Raw genomic sequence first — 23,090 nt, forward strand, 5'->3', positions numbered from 1 at the left:
CAGAGGCCAGCACACCTGTTCTTGCTGCCCAAGGTTGGGGACAGAGCCGGCTGAACCCTGCCAGGAGCAGGGAGAGGTCTGGCAGGCCGTGAACATGAACGTGTTTATGAACAAGTTTAATAGAGGAAGTGAATGGAGAGATGGGAGCCTGGCTCCCGCCTCCACATTGGGACCCTGGTTGGCAGGAAGCCTGCATTCCCTTTCCCCAACCCACTGCCCCCCAAGGCTGCCAGGGCCTGTGTACATACACTGGGGGGTTGGACAGTGCTGGATAACTCTGATTTCATATTGATGTACAAAATGTATATTTGAGCACCTTTTGTCTGCACTCCCAGGCTGGGCTCTGTGTATGTGTGTACTGGTATGTGTGCATATGTGAGCTTGTGTGTGTGTGTGTGTGTGTGTTTTCAGAGCAGTACCAGGGATAGGCCCTACCCTATGGCTCTCACCATTTAGCAGAGAGGCAGCCCCAAACCAGTTAACTAGCAGTAGTCTCCTAACTAGCCGCCTGCATTCACTTAGTACCCCTTCCAGCCAGCTGCTCCAAATACAAGCTGATTGGGTGGCCGCTGTTTGAGATTCTTCACGCTGCCCCATTGTTCCTGGCCAGAGTCAAAGGTCTTAAGCCAGTGGTTCTCAACCTTCTGGCCCTTTAAATACAGTTCCTCATGTTGTGACCCAACCATAAAATTATTTTCGTTGCTACTTCATGACTGTCATGTTGCTACTGTTATGAATCGTCACGTAAATACCTGATATGCAGGATGGTCTTAGGCGACCCCTGTGCAAGGGTCGTTCGACCGCCAAAGGGGTCGCGACCCACAGGTTGAGAACCGCTGTCTTAAGCAAAGGCTCTGCTGGCCTCCTCCTGTGCCTTCAGCCTCGCCCTGAACTGTGTTCGCTGTCACTCTGCCTCAGTAACTCTGGCTTCTAGGTCCTCCTGTCGGCCACACTTCTTGCTGCCACAGGGACCTCACACATCTGGAATGCTCTTCTCCCCCACTCACCTGTTAGCCTCCATTTGTCCTTCACACCCCCTCCTCTGGGAAGCACCTCTCTCATAGCACTAGTGACAGCTGCATGCATTCACCCGGTGCCTGCAGAAGGCCTGCAGGGCACCAGGCACCTCTGTAATGTGTTGTTTCTTTATGTGATTCTTGGATGAACTTCTGCTTCTCCCACCAGTCTGTAAGTTCCCTGTGTTTATGTGCGACATTGGTTCCCCTTGGCACATAGTAGGCACTCAATAAATGTTCCCTAAAAGGCGGAGTGGCTGAGTGAATTAAAAGTATCAGTCACACTATGGTAAGTGCTCAGATAGAGGGGAGATGGCACGTTCTGAGAGTTAGTAGACTGCACAGGTGGGAGCCTTCCCCAAAGACGGGCACTTCTCCAGGGGAACTGCACGGGGCTGAAAGGTGGGAAGGGCTGGGAGTGGCCCTGGGGCAGCGGAACTGATGGGGTGGGAGAGGCTGGAGGCAGGAAGGCAGACGGGAGAGGATATACTCAAACGAGGGTCCAGCAGGGTCTGGACTGCCTGAGCACTTAGAATTCAAGATTTCTAAAAAGCATTACCAGACGCATTAACTCATCAGCAGATCAGCTAAGTTCCCAGACCCAGAGGAGGGCAAATAGATGCTGTGGAGAAAGGAACCCAGCTCCACACCAGCTCACCGGGGGTCTCTCTGGGCCTTTTCCACCTTCGCCCCACCCCCCTCGTTCTGGCCTCGTCTAGCCCTGTCCCCTCCACCCCGGCTCTGCCTGGGTCGTGGGGGAACCTTGGCTCGCTCCCTCCCCAAAGATTTCGCAGGGCCGGATCCTCTAGGGCCCACCTGCCCCCTGGATCTCTGCCGTCCAAGTCCTGCCGCACCCCCACCTTCGGTTCCGCCCCTCCCTGCTGTGAGTCGGCGGCGCCCCCTGGCGGCCGCGTGCCGCGTGCGCTCTGCGGTTGCCCCCTTTCCGCGGCAGCCCAGCCGGTCGGCGTCGTTGCCCGTGGAGAGAGAGGGACGCGGAAGCTACGCCGCCGCCCGCCGCCCCTGCGGACACGCCTGGCTGGTGGATGCGGAATAGAGACCCCCGAGCCGGCGTGTCCACACCTGCTTCCTCGCCCCCGGGAGGGTCCCCAGAGTCGCTGCGGACGGCACCGACATGTCTGGCGAGGCGAGCGCGCAGGGAGCCTCCCCCAGGGCCCCGCGTCCCGGGATCCAGAAGTCGTCGGGCACGGTGACCAAGAAGGGGGATCGTGCGGCCAAGGAGAAGCCTCCGATCGTGCTGCTGCCGGTGGGCGAGGAGGAGCCCAAAAACCCTGGTAGGCTGGCGGCGGCGTTGGGGGGTCGGGCCTTGAGGCCTCGAGGCTCTGTGTGCCGCCACCAGCCTCTGCGGCTCCCGTTAGCCAGGCTGGATGGTGCGCTGCTGGGCCAGGCACTGACCTGGAGTGCTGGGCGGGTGAGGCAGGTGATCCAGGAAATAATAATAGAATGTCTGGTGCCAAGAAGTGCTGTAGGGAAAGGGCTCCACCGGCTGAAGTCCAGTGTGTGAATGTACCAGCTCCTGGCACATGCAGGAGTGTTATTCGTGGTCACCATCAAGTGTGTGGCCGTGGGCACGGTTCTTCCCTGCCGTATGGAAATGTGAGTCATGCCCTGTCTATTGAGCGAGGAACAAGGAGCTGATGGTGAAAACGTGTTTTGTCGATGGCAAACTCACCTGTTCATTCAACAAGCATGCATTGCACACCCACTGTGTGCCGAGCCCGCTGCTCCACCTTGGACTGTGAATCCCAGTTTGACTCACACCACAGTCCTTGAACCTCAGCTTGGCAGATGTTTGAACTGAATTGATCTTATGGAACCCACACTCTGCGATGCTGACAAAGACAATAAGATCTGATATGATGTATGAGAAAAGAAGGACCAGGGAGGGTAAGAGGACCCGGGGTGGGGGGCGGGGGGCTACCAGACGGTGCCTGCTCTTCAGCCAGATGCAACACAAAAAGGAAGATGGGCACAGTCCTGCGTGCATGGAATTTACATTCTCTGTGGTAAGAAAATCACGAGAAAAGCCTAGGTAGGAGTGTGGCTCTGTGTGTTGCAAATGGTAGAACCCCAGCCTAAGCTAATGGTCCACAAGGGGGGATTTATTGGAAGGCTTCTTGATTCACAGCCACAGCTTTGCCACCCGAGAGGGGCAGGAACTTGCTGTTCCTGGACTCCCCATAAAGCACGCTGAGAAAGGTTAGGAGACCTCGGTCAGGTGCCATCTCCTTGTCAGTGCTGGTGGCTAAGGGGAGGGAATGATGAGAGCTGGAGAAAGAGCATTTTCCAGGAGAGACAGGACAAACCCCCGTGCCATTAAACACACACACGCGCCCCACTCTGTATGGAAAATGGAGTGGAAGGGGAGAGAACGGAGGCGGGGAGATGGGTTATGAGATATTTCAAGAGTCCAGGTGAGAGACTGTGGTGGTTGGAATGGGATATGAGGGAGAAGGGGTTAGGCCCCTGGGAGAACTACTTCGGAGGCAGAAATAATAAGAATTGGTGTACTAGATGGGGTGGAGAGAAAGGAACATAGCAAGAATGATTCCCAGGTTTCTGGATTGAGGAGGCAGATGGAGATAGGAAAGCCCGAAGGAAGAGTGTCTGAGGGAGGACCCACTATTAAGATCTTTTTTTAAAAAAAAAAAATTTTATTTATTTTTTACAGAGAGGAAGGGAGAGGGATAGAGAGTTAGAAACATCCATGAGAGAGAAACACCGATCAGCTGCCTCCTGCACACCTCCCACTGGGGATGTGCCCGCAACCAAGGTACATGCCCTTGACCGGAACCGAACCCGGGACCCCCCAGTCCGCAGGCCGACACTCTATCCACTGAGCCAGACCAGCCAGGGCCATATCAGAGATCTTAAAGGAGGAGGAGCTGGCAGGTTCTCCCATTTGCCAAGGGACCCCCCCCCCCCCCCCCGCCTCTCTGGGAACCACTTCTTCCTGGAGCAGGAAAAAGCAGGGGCCCTGGGGACTCAGCGCCTCAGGTATGAGTAGTGGGATGAGGTGGGCATCTGTCTGAATGACTTAATATTTCTAAAGCTTTTGAGCAGCGAGGGAAAGGAGTTTCGTACAAATGTTTGCTAAATACATAAAAGCTGCAGCTCTGCTGGACCTCGGGGTCTGTGGGTTGGGAGGGGAGTGAAGAGGTCGTTCCTTCTTTTGCTCCATCAGGCCTGGCTGGGCTGGGGACACCCTGGGGTGGGGGCAGGGAGCTGGGAGCCAGTGGAAGCGCCTGACTGACGGGGTGGGAGGAGAAGCCAGCACGTTTCCACTCCCTATAGTCCTTCTCCCACGTCTTGATTTCCCGCTGTTTTCAGCGTGGGGCTGACATTTTAAAATGCCTGTAAGACCATCCACCTCAGAGGGGGGCCCACCCACCCTGAGGCCAAGCCGGCTGCCCTCCCTCCCGCAGAGGAGTACCAGTGCACCGGGTCCCTGGAGACCGACTTCGCGGAGCTCTGCACCCGCCTGGGCTACTCGGACTTCCCCAAAGTGGTCACCCGGCCCCGGCCGCACCCGACCTTCCTCCCTTCCTCCTCTGTGTCGGAAAAGCCCATCGTCGGTGAGTGACAGTGGAGCTGGGGTGCCCGCCGGGCCACCTCATCCATCCCCAGCCTCCCGTTGCGCGGAGGGCTGAATGGCGGGGGGGGGGGGGGGGGGGGGGGGGGGGGGCGCAGGGCAGGGTGGGTGTAAGTGGGGGGGGGGTGGCTTCAGGGGGCAGGTGGGAGTGTAGGGGAGTCCCTCTCCAAACCCGGCAGACCCCAGCCTGGCCCCAGCAGCGGCGGCCAGGCCAGCATCTCCCAAACCTTCCTCCCGCCCCCTCCTTGGGCTGCCCCGCCCCTCACTGTCTCCTGGCACCTCTTCCTGCTAGACGACCAGCGCCTGTCAGGTTCCTGCAGCCTCAACAGCATGGAGAGCAAGTACGTGTTCTTCCGGCCCACAATCCAGGTGGAACTGGAGCCCGAGGACAAGACGGTGAAGGAAATCTACATCCGAGGTGGCCCCTCCCCCACCGCCCTCCCAGCCCCCCACCAGCCCCTCCCCGAGGCCTGAGGCACCTTCTCTCTCTCCCTTCCTAGGCTGGAAGGTTGAGGAGCGGATCCTGGGCATCTTCGCTAAATGCCTGCCCCCCCTCAGCCAGCTGCAGGCTATCAAGTGAGGGGACATGGGGGGTGGGGGGCAATGTGGGGGATGGCTCAGGGGAGAGAACTGAAGAGACGGGAAGATCCTGGGGAGGATGGGTGGGGAGGTGGGGGGTGAGGAGGGTGTGGCAGGGAGGATGTGTGGGAAGGAGGCGATGCTCCAGCTGTGCTCCTGGCCGTGCACCAACAGCTTTTGGAAGGTGGGGCTGACGGATAAGACCCTGGCCACGTTCATCGCCCTGCTACCTCTCTGCTCATCCACTCTCAGGTCAGAGGGGATCGGCCGGCGGGGAGGCCCAGTGCCTGGCAGCCAGGCCCGGTCGGTGGTCAGAGGGAGCCATTTGGAGAGGGGAATGGCAAGTCCCAGCTGCTATGGGCCTGGGCTGGCGTCGCTGTGGAAGCAGCGTGAGCTGATAGCCGTTGAGTTTTGAAGCTCCCATCTGACTAGGAGCAGAGTCCCTTTTCTGCCTCTACCAGTGCCTGGAGAGCCTGGCCTTCGGGGCCTCAGCCCTCTCCTCTCCATCAGCCCTACCACCACTCTCTCCCGGGAGGGTTTTCTCCTTCCCGGATGCCTGGGGCCTGACGCCGTACTAAGGGCTGGTTCTCGCCCTCCAGGACCTGGCAGTCCAGGGAGGGAGGGGGAAGGATGTAGGAACAGATGCTGCAGCAGGTGGGGACTGGGGGTGAAAGAGCGGTTCATGGGGAGAGGGAGTGGGAGCAGAGAGGGAGTGCTACCCCATGGGAGGAAACTTTAAAATAGAGACATTTTTAGCCATTAGTTCAATTTGTGTTGTGACTGGGACAAGTCCTCCGTCCTCTCAGCACCGTCGGAGAAGCACTGCCTGTGGATCGGACGTACGTTAGTTATTTATTGCTGTGAAACAGATCACCTCTGGATTTAGGGCGTAAAACAACAAACCTCTCACAGTCTCTGTGAAATGAATCGGGATGCAGGTCAGTGGGTGCTGCCGGCTCAGGGTGTTCGCGAGGTTGCAGTAAAGCTGTTGGCTGGGGCTGCAGTCATCGCACCTGGGTTTGGAGCATCTGCTTCCGAGCTCACTCGGTGGCTGTTGATAGGTTGCGGCGTGTCCACACCTGAGCCCCTCGTAGGCCGTCTGAGTGCCCTCACCACCTGGCAGCTCACGGGGAGCCAGAGGGTGCCAGAGGGCACCCAAGGTGGAAGCCACGGTCTTTTTGTAAGCTGACCTTGGAAGTGACATCCCATCACTTCTGCCACATCCCATTCATCAGGTGTGAGACACTAGGTCCAGCCACACTCCAGGGAAGGGGGTTACACAAGGGCATAGACACTAGGGAGTGGGGGTCCTCGGGGTCATTCCAGAGGCCACCTCACCATAGGTCGCTAATTCTGGGGAGTGGACCCTTCCCGTGGCCACACTTCTGGATTTTTAGTCTGGAGGATTAAATATAATTTAGTTCTCATATAATTTCCTCTTTTGGGATCCATCCTTTAACTCTGTCTTCAAGCTGCTCCTCAGAGCCCCACACTTCCTCTGTCCCTTCCTTCACTGGCCTCAGGGGTGCCCCCTGGTTCTCAGATCAGCCCCACCCTCAGGAAGGTGTCTCTGGAGGGGAACCCACTGCCCGAGCAGTCCTATCACAAGCTCATGGGACTGGACAGCACGTGAGTCCCCTTCCCACCACCCCTTCTCTGGGCCTGCCCCCATTCCAAGCCAGCCTAGTCCCCACCCTTCCTTGCCCCTCCTGCCCCTCCCCAGGCACCTTCAAGTCCTGCCCCACAGACTTCAGACCCGATGACCCTCCTCATGCCCCCAGGCCCCGGCGTTTCCAGTGACCGGTCCCCTTCCTCTGTCCAGGATCATGCACTTGTCTCTGCGGAACAACAACATCGATGACTACGGGGCGAAGCTCCTGGGCCAGGCTCTGTCCACGCTGCACACCTGCAACCGGACCCTGGTCTCGCTCAACCTGGGCTTCAACCACATCGGAGACGAGGGCGCGGGCTACATCGCGGATGTGCGTGCACAGGAGGGAGGGACCCCCTGAGCCCGCGGTCTGTTGGCTCACGCCCCTCCCCACCCTCAGGGCCTCCGGCTGAACCGCTCCCTGCTCTGGCTGTCCCTGGCCCACAACCGCATTGAGGACAAAGGCGGCCTGAAGCTGGCCGAGGTGAGTGTGCCAGCTGGGCGGGCTGGAGGAGTGGGTCAGGCTCACAGGGTCTGACAGCTGTGCCTCGGCCCAGGTCCTGCAGCCCTTCGAGCTGACACACACCGAGGTGGTGGAGCGCCGGCGCCTCCTGCTGGGAAAGGGGGCCCAGGAGCACTTGCGGTCGGTGAGCTGTGCCTCAGCCTCTTCCTCGGCCGGCTGTTTCTCAGCAAGCTGGCCCTGTCCCAGTTCGTCTTCTGTCCTGACTGTCCCCTGCCCAGCTTCTGCACTGGCCTCACAAACGTTTGGGCTGTCCCTGCAGAATCCCTCCATGGGCAGAATGTATTGGTTAAAAGAAAGGAGAAGCCCTGGCCAGTGTGGCTCAGTTGGTTGGAGCATCTTCCCCTACACCTAAAGGTCATGGGCTCGATTCCCGGTCATGGTGGGTGCAGTAGGGAGCTGATGGATGCTTCTCTCACATCGATGTTTCTCTCACTCCCTTCCTCTCTCTCAAATCAATAAAAACATATCCTCGGGTGAGGATTTTTTTTTTTTAATTAAAAAAAGAAAGAGAAAGGAGTAAATTTAGACTGTTCGAACTTGAAATCCCGTGTGACCTTGGCATGTTACTCACAGGATTGTCGAGAGGATTAAATGTGTGTAAAACACAGGGAACAATATGAGAGTCTGAGCCTCTGCCCCCACCCCCACCCCAGGGTCCCTCTGCCATTTCTCCCCATCAGCACCACCATCCCCAGAAGTCCCAGCACCATTTTAACATCTAGGCAGGCAGCTGGGGCGGGGAGGGGGGTGCTGCCTGTTGGACCGCCACCCAGGCACAAGGCTTCCCCCTCCCCCTGCTGGGGAAGGCGCACTGGCTTCTGCCTCCATTCCCTCCTGTTTGTGGGCACAGCCTTCCTCTTCTCGACATGGGGAATCCAAAGCAGGACATGGGGAATCCAAAGCAGAACGGGAGAGGAATCAGCTGGTGGGAGTCAGCAGTGTCGCGCTGATAGACAAGACGGACAAGACGCAGACAGCAAAGACCCTGAAGGGCCTGATCAAGAAAAAGGAGAAGGCAGGGGTAGGTGTGCTGCGGGCAGGAGGGCCTTGGGCAATCTTGAGAGCAGCAGCGAGGACACCTCACGGTACACAGGGGGAGCGGGAGGCAAGAAGGCTTCAGGCCCAGGGTTCCAACACTGGCCTCCTCCCAGCCGGTTCCCCACCCCTCAGGAGGGAGGACTTAAATTTGTCTTCTTACATCCTTCACAGGAAGTGGTGAAGAAAGAGGAGAAGTCGGGGTCTGGGCAGTCACCCATACAAGGAAACCTAAAGAAGGAAGACGCCACAAAGACAAGCAAGGGGAGTAAGTGCCGGTACCCCTTCTTGGTGTGGAGGAAGGAGCAGTGGGCAGGGTGCAGGAGGCACGCGCTGGTCTTCTGGGCACATCCCTTTCTAGTCCGTTTCCTTCCAGGAGATGGTGTGGAAAGCCCTACCCAGTCCCTTATCCTGACCACTGCAGCTCGCTTCCCTGGGCCCAACCCCAGGGAAGAGGGCCTTGCCCTGAGAAGAGAACCCCTCAAACTCCGCTTCTGTTGCACCCAAACCCAGTTTGAGGAGTCGCCTTCCTGGCCCAGCCCTTCTCTCTGGGGACTCTGGGTGGTAACAGGTCTGCACTGTGCGTTCTGACCCTCTTCCTGCCCCAGAGGTGACCATCCCCGAGCAGAAGCCAAGCAGGGGGAAAGGGCAGAAGACCGGGAGCAAGGAGAAGCGCAGCATCCTCCTGGAGTCAGAGGTGGGCTCCGGCGGGGGTGTGGTGGGGGTGGGGGCGGCACGCCCTGTACTGTGGCAGCGGCCACTTCCACATGACACCCCCCGTCCCAGCCTGGGCTTGCAGGGGCACAACAGGATGCCCCTCCCTTCAGGCTTGAGGAGCCCCCTCCCCCGCTTTTTCCTTGCTCATTAGGAGCTCACACTTTGATCCTGTCTCATATCAGTTTGCTTCCCAAAAGGCCATTGACTGACCATCACCACCTCCACGTTCACTGGGACAGCTGCCCTGGGCACAGGGCGTCTATAGTCATGCTGTTGCCCCACTGTGTGAGGCTCCTCAGACCCTCCTTGCCCTGGAGTCTCCCTTTCCCTCCCACTAGGACCAATTTGTTCCTTGCTTCCCGGACGGTCACCCATAGCTCCCTCCTGCCAGCCGTCTTCTCCGAGAGGTTGTCTCTGGCTATCAGGAGACCTTCCCTCTTAGGAGTCCTCTCTGGCATCTGAGGCAAGACCTTGCAAAAGAGAACGGTCAGGCAGAGAAGGGGGTGAGGTGCCTCGCACTCGGTTGTCCCGTCTTGTCCAGGCTGCTGTTTCTCCCCAGGACTATGGCGTGTTCTTCTCCTCCTCTCTTCACCAGTCCCTCCCATCACTGCCCTTGGCGCCCGCGCTAGCCCTTAGGAAACGGGAAAACCCGTGTGCCATGTACTGTTTCGGGCCTTTGACCACCTGCTTTCTTTGCCTGGAACACCTTTCCTCTCATCTTCATCTGGTATCTACTGGGTACCATTCAGACTTCAGCTCACAGGCCACCTCTGCTAGGAGACTGGGCTAGTGCCCCTCCTCTGTGCTCCTGCAGTACCCTGCGCTGACCTCTGCCACTTGTCATGCACGCAGACCATTCTATCATTTCACTTTCTGCCTCCTACACCCCGTTGCTTCTTGAGGATATGGGCATATTTATTTCTGTATCCCCAGCACCTAGGACAGAGCCTGCACTATAGCCAGCCCTCAAAACGTGTGTTGAATGAATGAGTGACCTGTTGACCAGCCTCTCCTTTGCTGCAATTACTATTCTACTTTAGCAGCTGATTGTTGAAGCTACGGAGATGGTCAACCCTCTCTTGGAGCCCGTGGAACACCGAGATGGGAAAGTTTTCTTGCTTGGGAACAAGGTCCTTTTGCACCTCAACCTCCTCCGTAAGTGTGCCAACCAGCCCTGCCCTCCTGTCCCAAGGCTACTCGAGGCCCATACTGCCCTAAGGGTGCGCCCCCCTGCCCCCCCCCCCCCCCCCCCCCCAGCAGAACCTGGTTCTCCTCGGTTGGAGAGACACCATCATGATGTCGGAGGCCCTTTTGAGTGAGAGGAAGTCAGCTTCTGGGTCGGGCAATTGAAGGGAGTGAGAGAGAGAAGTAGGGGTGGGAAAAAGAAAAAGGCTGAGGGAAGGCAGAGGAGTCAGAGCTGGCGAGCTGGGAGCTAGCGGTGGAGTGAGGCTGTGAAGGGTGTCCCCTGAGGGTGGTGGTGTAAGAGGCACTTTCGGCTCCTTCCACCAGGAAACCGCATCACCGAGGTGGGGCTGGAGGGCTTCCTCAATGTGGTGCGGTACCAGGTGCAGTTCTCCAAGTCCTCCAAGAGTGCGGCCAAGGGCCCCGTGGGGCTGCTCTGGCTGTCTCTGGCGGTGAGTCCCCTTCGCTGCCCTGCGCCGCTTCTCTAGTTCCTAGTTCTTTTTACCACCACGTGCCCTCCGTCTGTCTTGCTGTGAGATTAGCACATACTCACTCTCCCTTTTGTCCACGTCCCGCAGCCCCTCACCCATCCTGACCAGAAGACCTTTCTCCCAGAAAACTCATTTCCATCCCTTTTGTCAGCCGTCGGCCTTCCTTTTCCTCCTTCAGAAAAACAACTTCTCCCCGCAAAGCCCCATGTACATCATGATGCAGGAACTGATGCTGCCAAGGGACCCCATCAGTAAGGCCAAGCACAGAGAGGAGGAGGCCATGGCTTCCGCCACCTAGGCCCCCACCCCACCTCCCGCTCACAGGCTCTGGCCACAGAAGCATCTCCTGCCCAGGTGTGGGCTGACCTCCCTAGGTGAGATCTCAGATCAGTAACAAAGGCCACTTGTACTTTCCCCTTGAAATTGTCTAAAAACTTTGTTCTGGAAATACTTGGAACATTTGGACTCTTGAGTCTGTTCATGTAACGGCCAGGAATGGCTGAATCGCTGCAGTTTGCCGGGTCTTGCTCTCCTGCCTCCTGAGGGCCTAGTTCTTGCTTGCTCAGGCCACAGCCACTCTCTCCTGTGCTCCTAGAGCACCTGCACCTACAGATGTCTGCAATCCTAAACCAGGACACCCAAATGGTGCGGGGCCAGAGGAGTCAGGAGAGCTGGGGGCCCATCAGTGTGGCTCCCTCAGGACCTACTGACAAGGCGGAGAGCGCACAGGGCTGGCTCCTGGGAGCCAAGAGCCACTTTACAGGGAGCTTCCAGGGAAGTGTCCCTCCTTCCCCTCTGGGCAGTTAATTTGGTCCACATCCCCTCACTCTGTTGCCTCGACAGAGATGTGCTCTCCCTGCCGAGAACGCTCTTGGTGAAGCTCAGTGGCTCTCCAGGCTTCTCGGCCTCTGACCACCTGCTCAGCCCTGGGCAGCGTTAGATTCCCAACACGAGAACACGAGCAATTACAGGTGCCTGGCGAGGACTAGTCCCCTCAGCTTCTCCAGTTGTTCCTACCTGAATCCTTCTAAGGCAGTAACCTTCCTAATGCCTCGACCCTTTAATACAGTTCATGTTGTGGTGACCCCCAACCATAAAATTATTTTCGTTGCTACTTCATAACTGTAATGTTGCTACTGTTATGAATCGTAATGTAAATATCTGATATGCTCTATGTGTTTTCCGATGGTCGTGACCCACAGGTTGAGAACCGCTGCTCTAAGGTAAAGCTTCTGTGAACCTTTCCGGCCCATTCTTATTCGCACTTAAGCACCAATGACTGTGCACTAATTCTCATGCCCAACTAGACCATAAGCTCACGAGGTCAGCACCTGGAATCGTGATAAGTTAGGAGGGAGGATATTAGGACTGAAAGAGAATTTGTCTCTAAGGCCAACAGTGAAGGCAAAGAGATAGTGAAGATTTGGATGGTTAGTCAGAGGATGTGGTTGTGTCAGTCGTGGCTGGCTTGGGGGTGCAGAGCCTGCAGGGGGTGCAGGCTGAGATGCCCCTCCCCTACATGTTTGCCTTTAAAGCCCTGACGCTCACTGAGGGCAGCTCAGGAGGTCTCGTGACTTAGGATCCACCGCTCCTGTGTGTGTTTAAGTGGGTGAAGTGTCTTTTTGTGTTTTGGCCATGGGGCTGTGTAATTTAGTTTGCCCAACTGTACTTCAGTGAGCACACATTGGAGCTCGGGAGAGAATATGGCAAGAGCTGGGTCTGGGACTGGATGTCGGGTGAGGGGGGACGTCCTTCTGTCCCTCTATCCAGCCGCAGGGGGAACAACCACAGTACCTTTTATCATAGCAGTTCCAAGAAACACACACACACCACGACAGTTGAAGAATATTTAACTTTTCTTAAAAAAAAATCTTAATCATGAAAGGAAGAAAATAAGAGTATACATTATTTTAACAGCAGAACAGTCATTTCCATATCTGTATTTTATATATTATATATATATTTATATATGTATATATACACCTAGCACAGTGTGTATATTCTGTGAGTCAGTGGGGAGTGCCATGGACATGGTAACGGGCCAATGTTGCAGTGGCTCCTGGGGTGGTCCTGGGTGAACTTAGGGACTCCAGCATTTAAACCCCCTACTCTGGGGCCCACCCAGTTTTTAGCTCCGTACCTGATACACCGGTTTTCTGTAGGGAAAGGGTGGACACAGGTGGGGTAAGAAGTCCCCTGAAGACGGGAAGTCCAGTGGGGAGGGTGTAGCTTGGCCCTGAGCCGCGGAGACCGGACTCCTGCGCTAGGTGGGCCCACAAGGGACTGGCTCAACCTTCAGGCCCTGATCCAGGAGCTGGGCGAGAACTAGGAGCTGCACCTCCTCTCCCCTTGGCAGTGGCTCTGTGGCTGCCTCCAGCACGCCAGGAACAGAAAGGTCCAAGTTATTTACAACAGCAAAGATGCACGTACAATACATACATATTTATAGGAATCCAAGTGATGGAGAGGGGAGGTGGAGGCACCCCCCTGAGCCTTGGGACTCTGGGGGGAAGGAAGGGGAAGAAAGTGCATTTACACAGAAGCCTTCCCCATTCCCTCGCATGCCTGAGGTACCCACGCGCACCAGTGGACACGCATATGTGGGACAAGGGGGCCTTAAAGATGCAGCCAGCATGCACAGGACCGGTGGCCTGAGGGAGGGGAAAAGACCCTGAAACTGGCCCTGGCCGGTGTTGCTCAGTGGTTAGTGTTGGCGTCCCGGTCACCCGGGTTGCAGGTTTGATCCCCAGCCTCTGGTCAGGGTGCCAGCGAGAGGCAACCACTCAGTGTCTCTCTCCCTGACCCTCTTTTCCACTTTCTCTTAAAAAAAAAAAAAAAAAAAATCAATGGAAAATATCCTCGGGTGAGGATGAGCAAGACACAAACTGGACTCCCAAGCAACATGCGGGTCTGCCCTGGTAGATCCGTCTCCTGAACTGCCTCTTTCTACCACGGGAGGAGGCTGGGTATCCCCACCCCGCGCCCTGCCCTAGGCCATCCTGAGCGAGGAGTGGGGTGCAGAGGACCGGTGGTGTGCACAGCTACAATCCTCGGGGTGTGGCTGCATCTGCCACGCTGTCTTCCTGGGGGCTTCTGGTGCCTGTGGAGGATGCAGTGATGACTGAGGAACTGGCCTGAGATGACCCCTCTCTCATGTTTTGCCCGGAAAGTCCTCAAGCTCGTAAGAACTGGGGGAATTACCTGTACTCAGGGAGCAATGAGACCCCCCCAGAACCCCTTTTCGCCTCACACTGCGTGGCAGCGTGTGCTCACTAGCGGACGCTTCTTCCCCTGGGGCTGGTACGAAGAGGAAATCAGCTTCACTCACTGTCCTCGGGGCAGGGCCCCAGTTCGTGGCTGTCCCAGGAGTCAGGGGGCGGGGGATCCTTCACTGGAGGGGACAGGGAGCAATCTGCCCACTTTGCCGCTTCTGTGTGGAAACTGCCCACAGGCGTGGTGCCGCCAGAGGACTCGCCCCCGAGGGACCTGAGCAGCTCCCTGTAGGCCAGCTCCATGTCCTGGAAGAGTGGGGAGGGTCCGGTTCAGAAGGTCCCTGGGTGCACCGAGGGGAGCCCTGGGCAGGCCAAGAGCTAGGGCTCCCATGGACACATCACCAGTCCAAGCCTCCCACACGACTGAAAACAGGCTGCTCCTACTGCCTTGAGGGCCTGAGCCCCAGTCCCCTCACCTTGAGCCTGTTGAGCTTGAGGGTGAGTTGCTCAATGGTTTGGAAGATTACGCTCACGTCCTTGACGGCCAGGCTGGGGGGCGAGCAGCTGGGGCGCCTCGGCTCTCCATTGCCTCCCCGAGGCTGCGGCTCGGTCCGCCAGGCAGGGAGGCCGTTGGGCTGAGAGAGGTCGGTGCTGGAGTCGGGGGGTCCTGCTGGCATGCTGACATAGAAACAGTTCCCTGTCCCCATGGCGAGAGCGAGAGATTAGAAGGCAAGTGCAGAGCAAGTGGAAGCCACCTTCTCTCCCTGGGCGCTCGCCCTGCTGCCTGACTGGGCCAAGGAGACCGTCCTACAATGAGCTCAGAGCACTCCACCTCCTGCCGCCTACTGCGCGCCCGGAGCGCTCCTCCACAGAGCCTCTGGATGGCAATTCTGCTGAGCGTGTCCCATCCCCGGGGAAGACACTCAGTGTGACAGTTAAGGCAGAGTGGCAGGGTTGTGTTTCATCTGGGAAATGGGGAAGGGCTCCCATCCCTAGAAGGAAGGGTAAGGAGGTGGTGGCTGGTTTAGGAACTTGTGAAAAGCCATGGGCAGTAGCCTCCTTGACCCTGCCCATCGGCCATTCACTTCACAATCCTGGAGATACCTCCACTCAGCATTGGGGGCCAGGCAGGCGGAGGAAGGACGCAGAGGGTCCCTGCCCGGGCAGTAGGCATAGGTTGACGCCAAGGAACTGTGGAGGGCACGTAAGCCTATGTCCCCCGTGACACTGGAGCAGTGGCTGGTGTGGGCAAGAAGTGGCTCGCCGTCAGGCTCTCGGGGAAGGACACTGGGCACCGGGCCAGGCTTCCCACCCACAGGACAGCACAGCGGCTCACCCTCCTGCTCTGCAAGACGCCTGGGCAGCTCTCGACAAGGGGGTGGCACAAGGCCTGTCCCTGTCTGTGGCCCAGGGCCCGGCTCTGCCCTCTGGGCCCCACACTCAGCGTGGCTGTCTCTGGCTCCCAGGAGGGGTTCATTACCCGTAGCCTTGGCTCCGCCTTCCACTTCAGGTGGCTCAGCCTCTGACTGGCCACCCTCTGGTAGAGCAGGGACAGCCTTACTGCCTGCCACCTCAGCTGCACCGCCACCGCCACCGCCACCGCCACCGCCACCACAGGGAGAGCAGAAACCAGAAGGGAAGGGAAGGGAAGGAGAGGAGGAGGAAGTAGGGGTGGAGAGAAAGAAAAAGGGAAGAACACAGTGAACACAAGCTCACACGTGACTCTCCCCCAGGGAGCTGCGGAGAACTTTCCCACCAATTCACCAAAGGAGAGAGAAGGAAGGTCAGTTCCCAGAAACCCAGGAGAGAGGGCAGACCTTGAGCAGATGAGTAATAAATGTCCTGGAAAGGGAGGCAGAGCTGAGCACGAGGGGAGGATCAGGAACTCCTGGCACTGACGGGAATCCCATCCCACTCCTCAGGGGCACTCTGGCCTGCTGCTCTCCTCCACCAGGCTTCCCTCTCCCGCTGACCCCTCCCCTGCCAGGGCTCACTGCTCTGGCCAAATCCGTCCTGAGCACCATCCTGGCAGGCTCAGCTTTGCTTGTCTTAAAGCGTCCACCATATCCACAGCTGGGTGCCCTCCCTGCCACCTCCTTCACTCCCACACCCCTTCCTCTCCGAGCATCTTCCCCAACTTGTCCGAAGGCCCCTCTCTCAGCTCAACCTCTAGTTCAGCGCTTCTCCACCCCCACAATGCCAGTGCCTTCATCTCTGCCATCTGAAGGGACTGGCTGCAAGCAGAAGTCCTTGTCTCTGCAGGCCTGACGCTCTGAAAAGAGCCTCACCTTTTCCTTAGGCCTGGCAGACGAGTGGGACACTAGCAGAGACTCTTACTGACGGCTGATCAGTGCCAGGTACGAGGCACTAGCCTCATATTACAGAGGAGGTTCAGGGATGGTTCCGAGTGTGCTCTAATGTCACACAGACATGAAGTGATGGAGCTGGGGCTTTGGCTCTGGGCTGTCTGACCGCAAAGCCTTTGCCCTCTGCACGCTATCAGCACGTCTCCTTCCCCGAGGACCCAGGGTGAGCCCTGCACACGTGTGGCTTCCAGAATAAGGTGGGGAAGGAAGCAGCCTTTGGAAGACTCGCCTCTACCCTAGCAAAATCGGGCGTTTGTCTCCCCAGTGGGCCCCAATTTATCTTACCTTTTCTCACAACTTTGTAACTTCCTGTTGCCTCTGTGCTTGAAGCCTCTTCCTCTGGACTCCTGTCTAGCTCAGGAGGCTCCCAGATCCCAGAATTTCTTGTCCTTGGAGGCAGGTGTTCCAGAGAACAGAGAGCCACATCCTCCTGCTCTGGCTGGCCCCCCTCTGGCCCTGGGAGCTGGGTGTTCTCCCCTTCACCCTCAGTGGGAGCTCGTCCGGGGGAGCCTGGGTCCCAGGGGTGAGAGGTGATGCTGACGACAGAAGGTGTAGGTGTCAGGTCGTCCTCGGGCTCCCCAGCAGCCTGTGGTTCCCTGGGGTGACTTGGCAGCCGGCCCCGCAGGATCAGGTGCCGCAGGATCTCCACTGGAGGGAAACAGGGAGGTGGCTTCCCTGGCACAGGACCCAGCCAGCAGCAGGAAGAGAGCAGGGGTGGCAGGAGGGTGGCTAACTCCCCTCCCACCGCCAAGTCAGTGAACCTGGCTCCTCAGGCACCCGGTGGAGCTGGAGGCCTCTGGCCAGCTAGCGGGGCTGGGTTTATGGGAGTGACAACTGTGTCTCGGCATCATCCTGCCTCAAACCAGGGAGAATCTTCAGGCAGGCGGAGGGTGCAGACAGCTGCCAGTTCACACTGCTCATGCTACTGGGGTACGGGGGCCGATGGCAGGGCCCATGAGGCACTCACCATCTTCTAGGGCTGCATCGGCAAGTCCTTCCATGAACAGAGGGCCTGGGAGGGGCAGGACGATGGGGTCTCTGGTCCTGCCACCTCTGTTCTCTCCATCCAGGGATGCGGAAGGGTGAGGCAGGGCACCCAGCTCCGTGGCCTCCATGCTGCCCTCATGCTTGAGGTCCTCCAGCAGGACCGAGTGCTTCCCTGTGACCCCCTGTTGGGGCCCAGTACCTGTGGTGGTAGAAGGTCAGTGTAAGGCAGGGAGAGAGGGAAGGCATGTGGGGGTTGATCCCATGCCTAGCTTTGGATTTAAGGGGCTGGGAACATTGGGTGATTCATTCTACAATGTGTACTGAGCACCCACTATGGCTGGGCACTGTCCCGGCTCTTGGCATACATCAGTAAATAAAGATCTCTGTCTAATTCAAGTGCAGGGACACAGAGGAATAATAAAATAAACAAATCACTGAAATAAATCAGAAGGTGAGAAGTACTATAGGAAAGAAGGAAAACAAGAGCAGGGTATGGAGGATCAGGAGTGCTGGCCACAGTACTAAACAGAGGGTCAAAGAAGGCGTATTGGTGCAAAGGTAAGACTTGAAGGAGGTGTGGACATTAGGAGGAAAAGCATTTTAAGAGACACAGCCAGGTTGCCTACCCAGGGAGATTTCTCTCTAAACTCAAGACCCTAAACTAATTCACATACAAACTATCAATGAGAATTGTTTGGGGCCCTCTTGCCTCTGCCCATTTCATTCCAGTAATTGTCTTCAGCCCTTTGAGCTCCCACTCCTCCTGACGACCCCTCACAATGCACTCCCTGACACATAGCTTCTGCCTGCATCTCGTTCTCCACTAGTAACCCCTGGTGGGGGAAGCAGGGGGTCCTGGACCCCCAAATCCCTCTCTCCCTCCACTGCTCAGTGCCTATCACCGTGAGCCAGGGCCACAATCTCTGTTCAGGTGAGCTAGTCTACACTCCCTTAAGTCTGTTTTCCTTCCTCGTCCAGGCTCTTTCTTCCTCCCTCTATTCCCCTGATGGATCCCTTCCATCACCCCACCCCACCCCTGACCACCTTCCTACCTGTGCCTGCAAAAAATGGACTGGGGTTGTCTCCCACAAAGACCATCCAGGGGACTTACCTCCAGGGAGCACCTCTGGTTCTGGTTCCCTCTGAAATACTTCTGAGTCATCCAGACCTACCCTGAAGGGAGAAACGGGCAGGCAAGCGATCACCTGCCGGAATGCTGGCTCTCCGCCACCCAGGAGTCCAGAGGTCATGAAATTCCACCCTGGCCTCCAGAGTGAGAATGGGCAATGAGGGCGCAGGGATCAAGGAGGAAGGTGCTCGGTTTCAGCACCTGCTGTCTGACTGGCAGCCCGGAGAGGAGGGTGGGTGCTGGCCAAGCCTCTCCGGGTCCCGATTCTACCTCCCCGCCCTGCTTTAGGTGCAGTCTCTATTACAGCCATGCGGGGCTGTTGGGGACAGCACACCGGGAGGGAGGGCAGAGTGTGGGACCGTCCCTCTGTCTGCCTGCTACCACCTGCCTGCTGAGGCTGACCATCCCCAGGGTGAAGGCTGAAGAACAGCAGAAAACAAGGGGTGTGGGGCGGGTAAGCAAGGGGCCTGGAGGGCTAAGTACCTGCTGGACCTGGGGCTCTGGTGGGCTGACTCCTGAGGGCCTGGGGGTGGAGGAAGGACAGGTGTCGGGGCAGCTCCTGGGTGCCTGGTGGCATTCCGCACAGCCTCTTCTAGGAGTTCCATCCACCTGTAGCTCGACAGGAGTAGAGAGGACTGGTGAAGGGAACCAGATCCAGGCACACAGTATCTCACCTGAAACCCTGCCCAGAGCCTTGAAGCCTTTTCCACACCCTCCCCGGGACCCTGGGCCCGCAGGTCCCCACCGCCCCACACAGTCCTCTATTGCAGCTTCAATGACTGAACACCAACCCTGTTATACTCCGTGCTGAGCATCCTGTACCTGTTCTCTCTCAAGAAAACCCTCAATAACACATTTACAGATGAAAACCTGAAACTGAGAAACTGCCTGACTCAACCTGTCTCCTCCTACTGTGCGCACCACCTCCAGCTGCCTAGTCAGGGGGTGGGGATGAGGGCCCTGAAGGCAAATATCGAAGAAGAACCTGTGACTTTAAAACACTCCGTTGGGAAGGGAAGCCAACCCCAGCAGAAAGGGGATGGAGCCAGAGAAAGGAAAGAAGAGCCAAGTGGCTGGGAGACTGCTGGGAACTCCCTCGCCCTCCCACTGCTCACAGGGCAGGGAGGGTCCTACAAGCGTCTCGATGTCTGTCTATCTCCACCTTCCCTGCCCAATGCCTGCCCTCCGACTGCTCTGGGCCCATCCTTGGCCTCACTGTCCTCACACACACCATCCTGGTCCCTAAGGGACAGCAGTGATAAGGGACCCTTGAATCAATTCTCACGTGTTCTTGTCTGAGGACGTCAATGCCACCAGCTCATAGATCTGGGGTGGGCCCAACTCGGAGGTGCAGATGATGAAGAAGGCCCGCTTATCTGTGAGGAAACGAGAAGGCATGGTGTTGGGGGTAGCAGAGGCCCGACTCCAGCCTGGGCCAGGGAGCCAGAGTGCGACTCAAAGCCCTGACCCTCAACATGGATGAAGGATGCAGCGTCAGACAGACCTGGGTCATCAGAACCACTTGGGACCTACAAGGGACAAAGGCGACTCTGGAACCCCTAATGGCACCTTCCATGGCCACCCATTACACTCCTGCTTTCCTAACAACACAGGCTGATGTGTGTGGTGCTTGGGTTTATAAAACTTTTCATGCCCACCAGGCCTTTGATCCCTGTCAGGGATGAGGAAAGCGAGCCTGAGTGTGTGGCTGCCAGAGCCCATCCCTGTGCACATGCCGCTTCTCACGGAAACGTCTGTCCACTGGACTCGACTCTACTGTGGGGCTTCGGTTCTTCCTGCCCCTCCTGCAGCAGGAAGGCTTGTCCTACTCCTCTCTGCCCAATCCTATTCTTCCCAATCCTGCCTACACATCCTTAGCCCATCTGGGTGCTCACAGCCCCTCCTGGTCCTCCATCCAACCCATCATCCGACCCCATTTTGGATCACATCCTCCTTAGATGGGTCAAGACAGGAGGAAAGGAACGCAGGTGGACCCATAACTCCCGTAGGCCCCAGACTGGCCCTGCATCACCCAGTGCTCATTGCACATCAGTAACCGTGATCGTGGCCCTGGGGCCCAGGCCGGCGGGGACGTCTGCTCACAGCACCTGTGGCCACGGAGCGGACGAGAACGGCGTTGAGCTTGAGCACGGGGCTGAAGGTCTGCTTGCTGTCGGAGGAGCCCACGGCTGTCTTGCTGTGGCACTTAAGCAGCAGCTTCTCATCCTGTTTCAGCAGCAGCACGAGGAGGTCCTCCAGCAGCAGCACGTGGAGGTCTGGGGGGGTGGTGCTCGTGAGGCATTTCTAGTTCCCCGCCCCACCATCCACACACAGGGCGCCAGGGGCTCTGGGACGCCTGGCCCTTTCTTCTTGGTACCCCCCCAGGCTGTGCATAAGGAGTCTGAACTCTCCTAGTTGAGCTGCATCCCAGCTCCCTTTAGAGCACAGGCTCCAGGAGTCATGCTCCAGGGAGGGAGGTGCTGGGGCAGCCCAGCCCCCCACAGCCTTCCTCTGGCCCCAGCACCCCCCATACCCAGGGTCTTATCCTTGCTGATCCTCCATGTCAGGGGCCCCTCATGGATCATCTTCCTGGTTGTAAGATCCAGGCTCTGTTAAGGAGAAACCATTTGTTCATTCACTCATCCATTCAACAAGTATTTGAGAACCTACTGTGTGCCAGACACCATGCTGGGTGCTCGGGATCAGCGGTGACAAGAAATAGTCCTTGCCCTTACCCTCTTGCGAGGGACACAGACAAGTGAACAGGCCGCCACGAAGTCACGGGCCTTGTGCTGGACTGGGGGATATGCCGACAGCTCTGGCTTAGGTCTCTCGTCCACCCCATTCCACATGCCATCCACCTTCCTAAGAAGATCACTGCTTCACTGACCCATCCCTTCAGCTTTATCCCCTCCCAAAGGATCTTTACCTCACCTCACGTTGGAACTCCCACCCGCTGCTCTTCCCGACCGAGTCTAACATCTAGTCTTTATTGGTGGAGCTGTCTGCCCATGTCTGTCTAGGGATGGACAGTGTGTGTTCCAGGGCCCCACCATGCTATCCTACCAGACAGGCCAAAGTCTCCTGCCTCCCACTCTCTAGGCACTGACCAGAGTTCTCTCCAGGGTGCCCCAGAAGTGTGTGCGTGCACATGTGCGTGCGTGCGTGCGTGTGCGTACGCGGGGGTGACCATGCTGTCCCCTGCCTCCTACCTTGAATTCTGCTGCCAAGGGGTTGCTGGCTCTCTCCAGGGAGGTGGTGTCCAGGCGTTTCTGATAGCCCTCTAAACGGTGCCGGTTCTCTGTCTGCTTCACCGCTTCATTCACGTACTTAAGAATTTCCCGGCACTGATCCCGGGCCCGGCAGAGCTTCTCATGCTCAGAGGTGCCACCTACCAATCAGCATAGAGGAGACAGTTAGGAGCTCGCTCCTGCCCGAGAAGCCTGGAGTCCGACACCACCTGGCTACTCACACCCCGCCGACACGCAGGTACGGGTACAGATTCGCCACCCTTGCCTCATCTGAGGACCTCAAGTGTAACGTTATCTTTACTGAGGGCCATCGGATTTCAGATCATCGCTCTGAAGACACTGATAGCTCTTGGGAATTCTTGCCTCGCCCACAACCAGCTCTGCAGATGCGGGGGCAGGAACAGAGACTGGGCCTCTGGGTTACCTGTTAAGCTGCACTGAGGTTCCTCACACTGTACACCCTGACTCCAATATCCCAAATTTGAGAGGTGAAAGATGCTCAGGATCCCAGGAACAGTGAAAAACGGGTTAGACCCCCTTATTCAGCATGGTCCCTACTCCGCTAGTTACCATACACGGTTGTGTCTTTTGTGCATTGCAGAGGCATCCAGTGCGTGTGTGTGTGTGTGTGTGTGTATGTGTGTGTGTATGTGCGTGCGCGCACGCACGCGCGTGTGTGTGTGTGGTAGGGGGAGGATGGGGACTAAAATCCAGCCATGGCCCCTGGTGTGGAACCATGACCGTCAGTGGAGCCAAGGTGCCCTCCATGGACCAGCCTGTGTCCACTCAGATGCTGTCCTCTGAGCTGTCCAAAGGCCCCACACGGACTAGAGGTAGCCCTCACCCCCTGCCACTGCTGTGCACCTTACTTTCCCAAAGTACAGTGACAATCGTTATCTTCTTTGAGACTGCGCATGACAAGGCGAGGATGAAGACCAGAGAGGTCCAGTGACTTTCTAAGGTCACCAAGTCAGTGCTAGGACTGGGGTCTGAAATGAGGGTTGCTGCCCCCGACGCTAGCCCCTCGCCTGGCCCTACCCTCCGTGTGCTTGATGATGCTCTCCAGCAGCAGCGGGTACTTGGTCAGCCGCTGCATCTCAGAGATGATGAGGTCCCGCAGCTGTAGCCGCCGGCACTGAGGGTGGCTCTCAGCCTCCTAGACGAAAGGAAGCACAGACAGGAAGATGTCAACCCAGGGTTAGGAGCTGGTTTATGGGCTCAGGACCTGGGTGGGTGTGAAAATGCCAAATAGGTGCCAACTCCAGAGGGTAACTCAGAACAGTGATGGCAGCTTTCTCCTTGAATATTTAAGGAAAGGCATGTGGGGGCAGGGAGACGGAA

At 57.5% G+C, this 23,090-nt stretch overlaps 2 protein-coding genes across 10 annotated transcripts in view; one reads left to right on the forward strand and one right to left on the reverse strand.

Annotated features, from left to right (window-relative positions):
• Positions 1–1,991: 1,991 nt before the first annotated feature.
• LRRC71 (leucine rich repeat containing 71) lies at positions 1,992–20,583 on the forward strand. Of its 7 annotated transcripts, none has more exons than XM_070396393.1 (15): positions 1,994–2,308; positions 4,460–4,609; positions 4,919–5,044; positions 5,127–5,202; positions 5,380–5,457; positions 6,766–6,834; positions 7,028–7,187; positions 7,257–7,340; positions 7,414–7,503; positions 8,230–8,400; positions 8,589–8,682; positions 9,023–9,111; positions 10,172–10,286; positions 10,641–10,765; positions 19,269–20,583. In XM_070396393.1, the coding sequence occupies exons 1-15, from the start codon at positions 2,149–2,151 to the stop codon at positions 19,275–19,277; spliced, it is 1,596 nt and encodes a 531-aa protein (XP_070252494.1). In that variant the 5' UTR covers positions 1,994–2,148; the 3' UTR covers positions 19,278–20,583. The 7 variants fall into 7 exon arrangements, with proteins under 7 accessions (XP_070252495.1, XP_070252494.1, XP_070252488.1 ...); XM_070396387.1 differs by lacking the exon at positions 19,269–20,583 and adding an exon at positions 10,892–13,584; XM_070396388.1 differs by lacking the exon at positions 19,269–20,583 and adding an exon at positions 10,892–13,584 and having other exon boundaries at positions 10,175–10,286.
• The window catches only part of ARHGEF11 (Rho guanine nucleotide exchange factor 11), an 84,200-nt gene continuing 73,747 nt past the window's right edge, over positions 12,638–23,090 (reverse strand). For all 3 annotated transcript variants that reach the window (XM_070396386.1, XM_070396385.1, XM_070396384.1), the window contains 13 exons: positions 22,788–22,905; positions 21,711–21,889; positions 21,032–21,107; positions 20,607–20,774; positions 19,784–19,874; positions 18,982–19,107; positions 18,481–18,542; positions 17,350–17,568; positions 16,668–17,030; positions 15,497–15,592; positions 14,493–14,713; positions 14,133–14,322; positions 12,638–13,904 (listed from right to left, as the gene is read on the reverse strand). In XM_070396386.1, the coding sequence (XP_070252487.1) occupies positions 13,846–13,904; positions 14,133–14,322; positions 14,493–14,713; positions 15,497–15,592; positions 16,668–17,030; positions 17,350–17,568; positions 18,481–18,542; positions 18,982–19,107; positions 19,784–19,874; positions 20,607–20,774; positions 21,032–21,107; positions 21,711–21,889; positions 22,788–22,905 (1,968 nt within the window). In that variant the 3' untranslated portion in view covers positions 12,638–13,845. The remainder of the gene's footprint in view (positions 13,905–14,132; positions 14,323–14,492; positions 14,714–15,496; positions 15,593–16,667; positions 17,031–17,349; positions 17,569–18,480; positions 18,543–18,981; positions 19,108–19,783; positions 19,875–20,606; positions 20,775–21,031; positions 21,108–21,710; positions 21,890–22,787; positions 22,906–23,090) is intronic.

Source organism: Myotis yumanensis, unplaced genomic scaffold, assembly GCF_028538775.1.
Source record: "Myotis yumanensis isolate MYYU_CA2020_CCGP unplaced genomic scaffold, mMyoYum1.0.hap1 SCAF_17, whole genome shotgun sequence".
NCBI lineage: Eukaryota > Metazoa > Chordata > Mammalia > Chiroptera > Vespertilionidae > Myotis > Myotis yumanensis.

Excerpts from the sequence above, each read along its gene's own strand:
- LRRC71 (XM_070396387.1), top strand. The coding sequence starts at position 2,149 with ATGTCTGGCGAGGCGAGCGCGCAGGGAGCCTCCCCCAGGGCCCCGCGT. Across the intron at positions 2,309-4,459 it reads GGAGGAGCCCAAAAACCCTG|AGGAGTACCAGTGCACCGGG; the intron begins GTAGGCTGGCGG and ends TCCCTCCCGCAG. Across the intron at positions 10,287-10,640 it reads TTTGCACCTCAACCTCCTCC|GAAACCGCATCACCGAGGTG; the intron begins GTAAGTGTGCCA and ends TCCTTCCACCAG.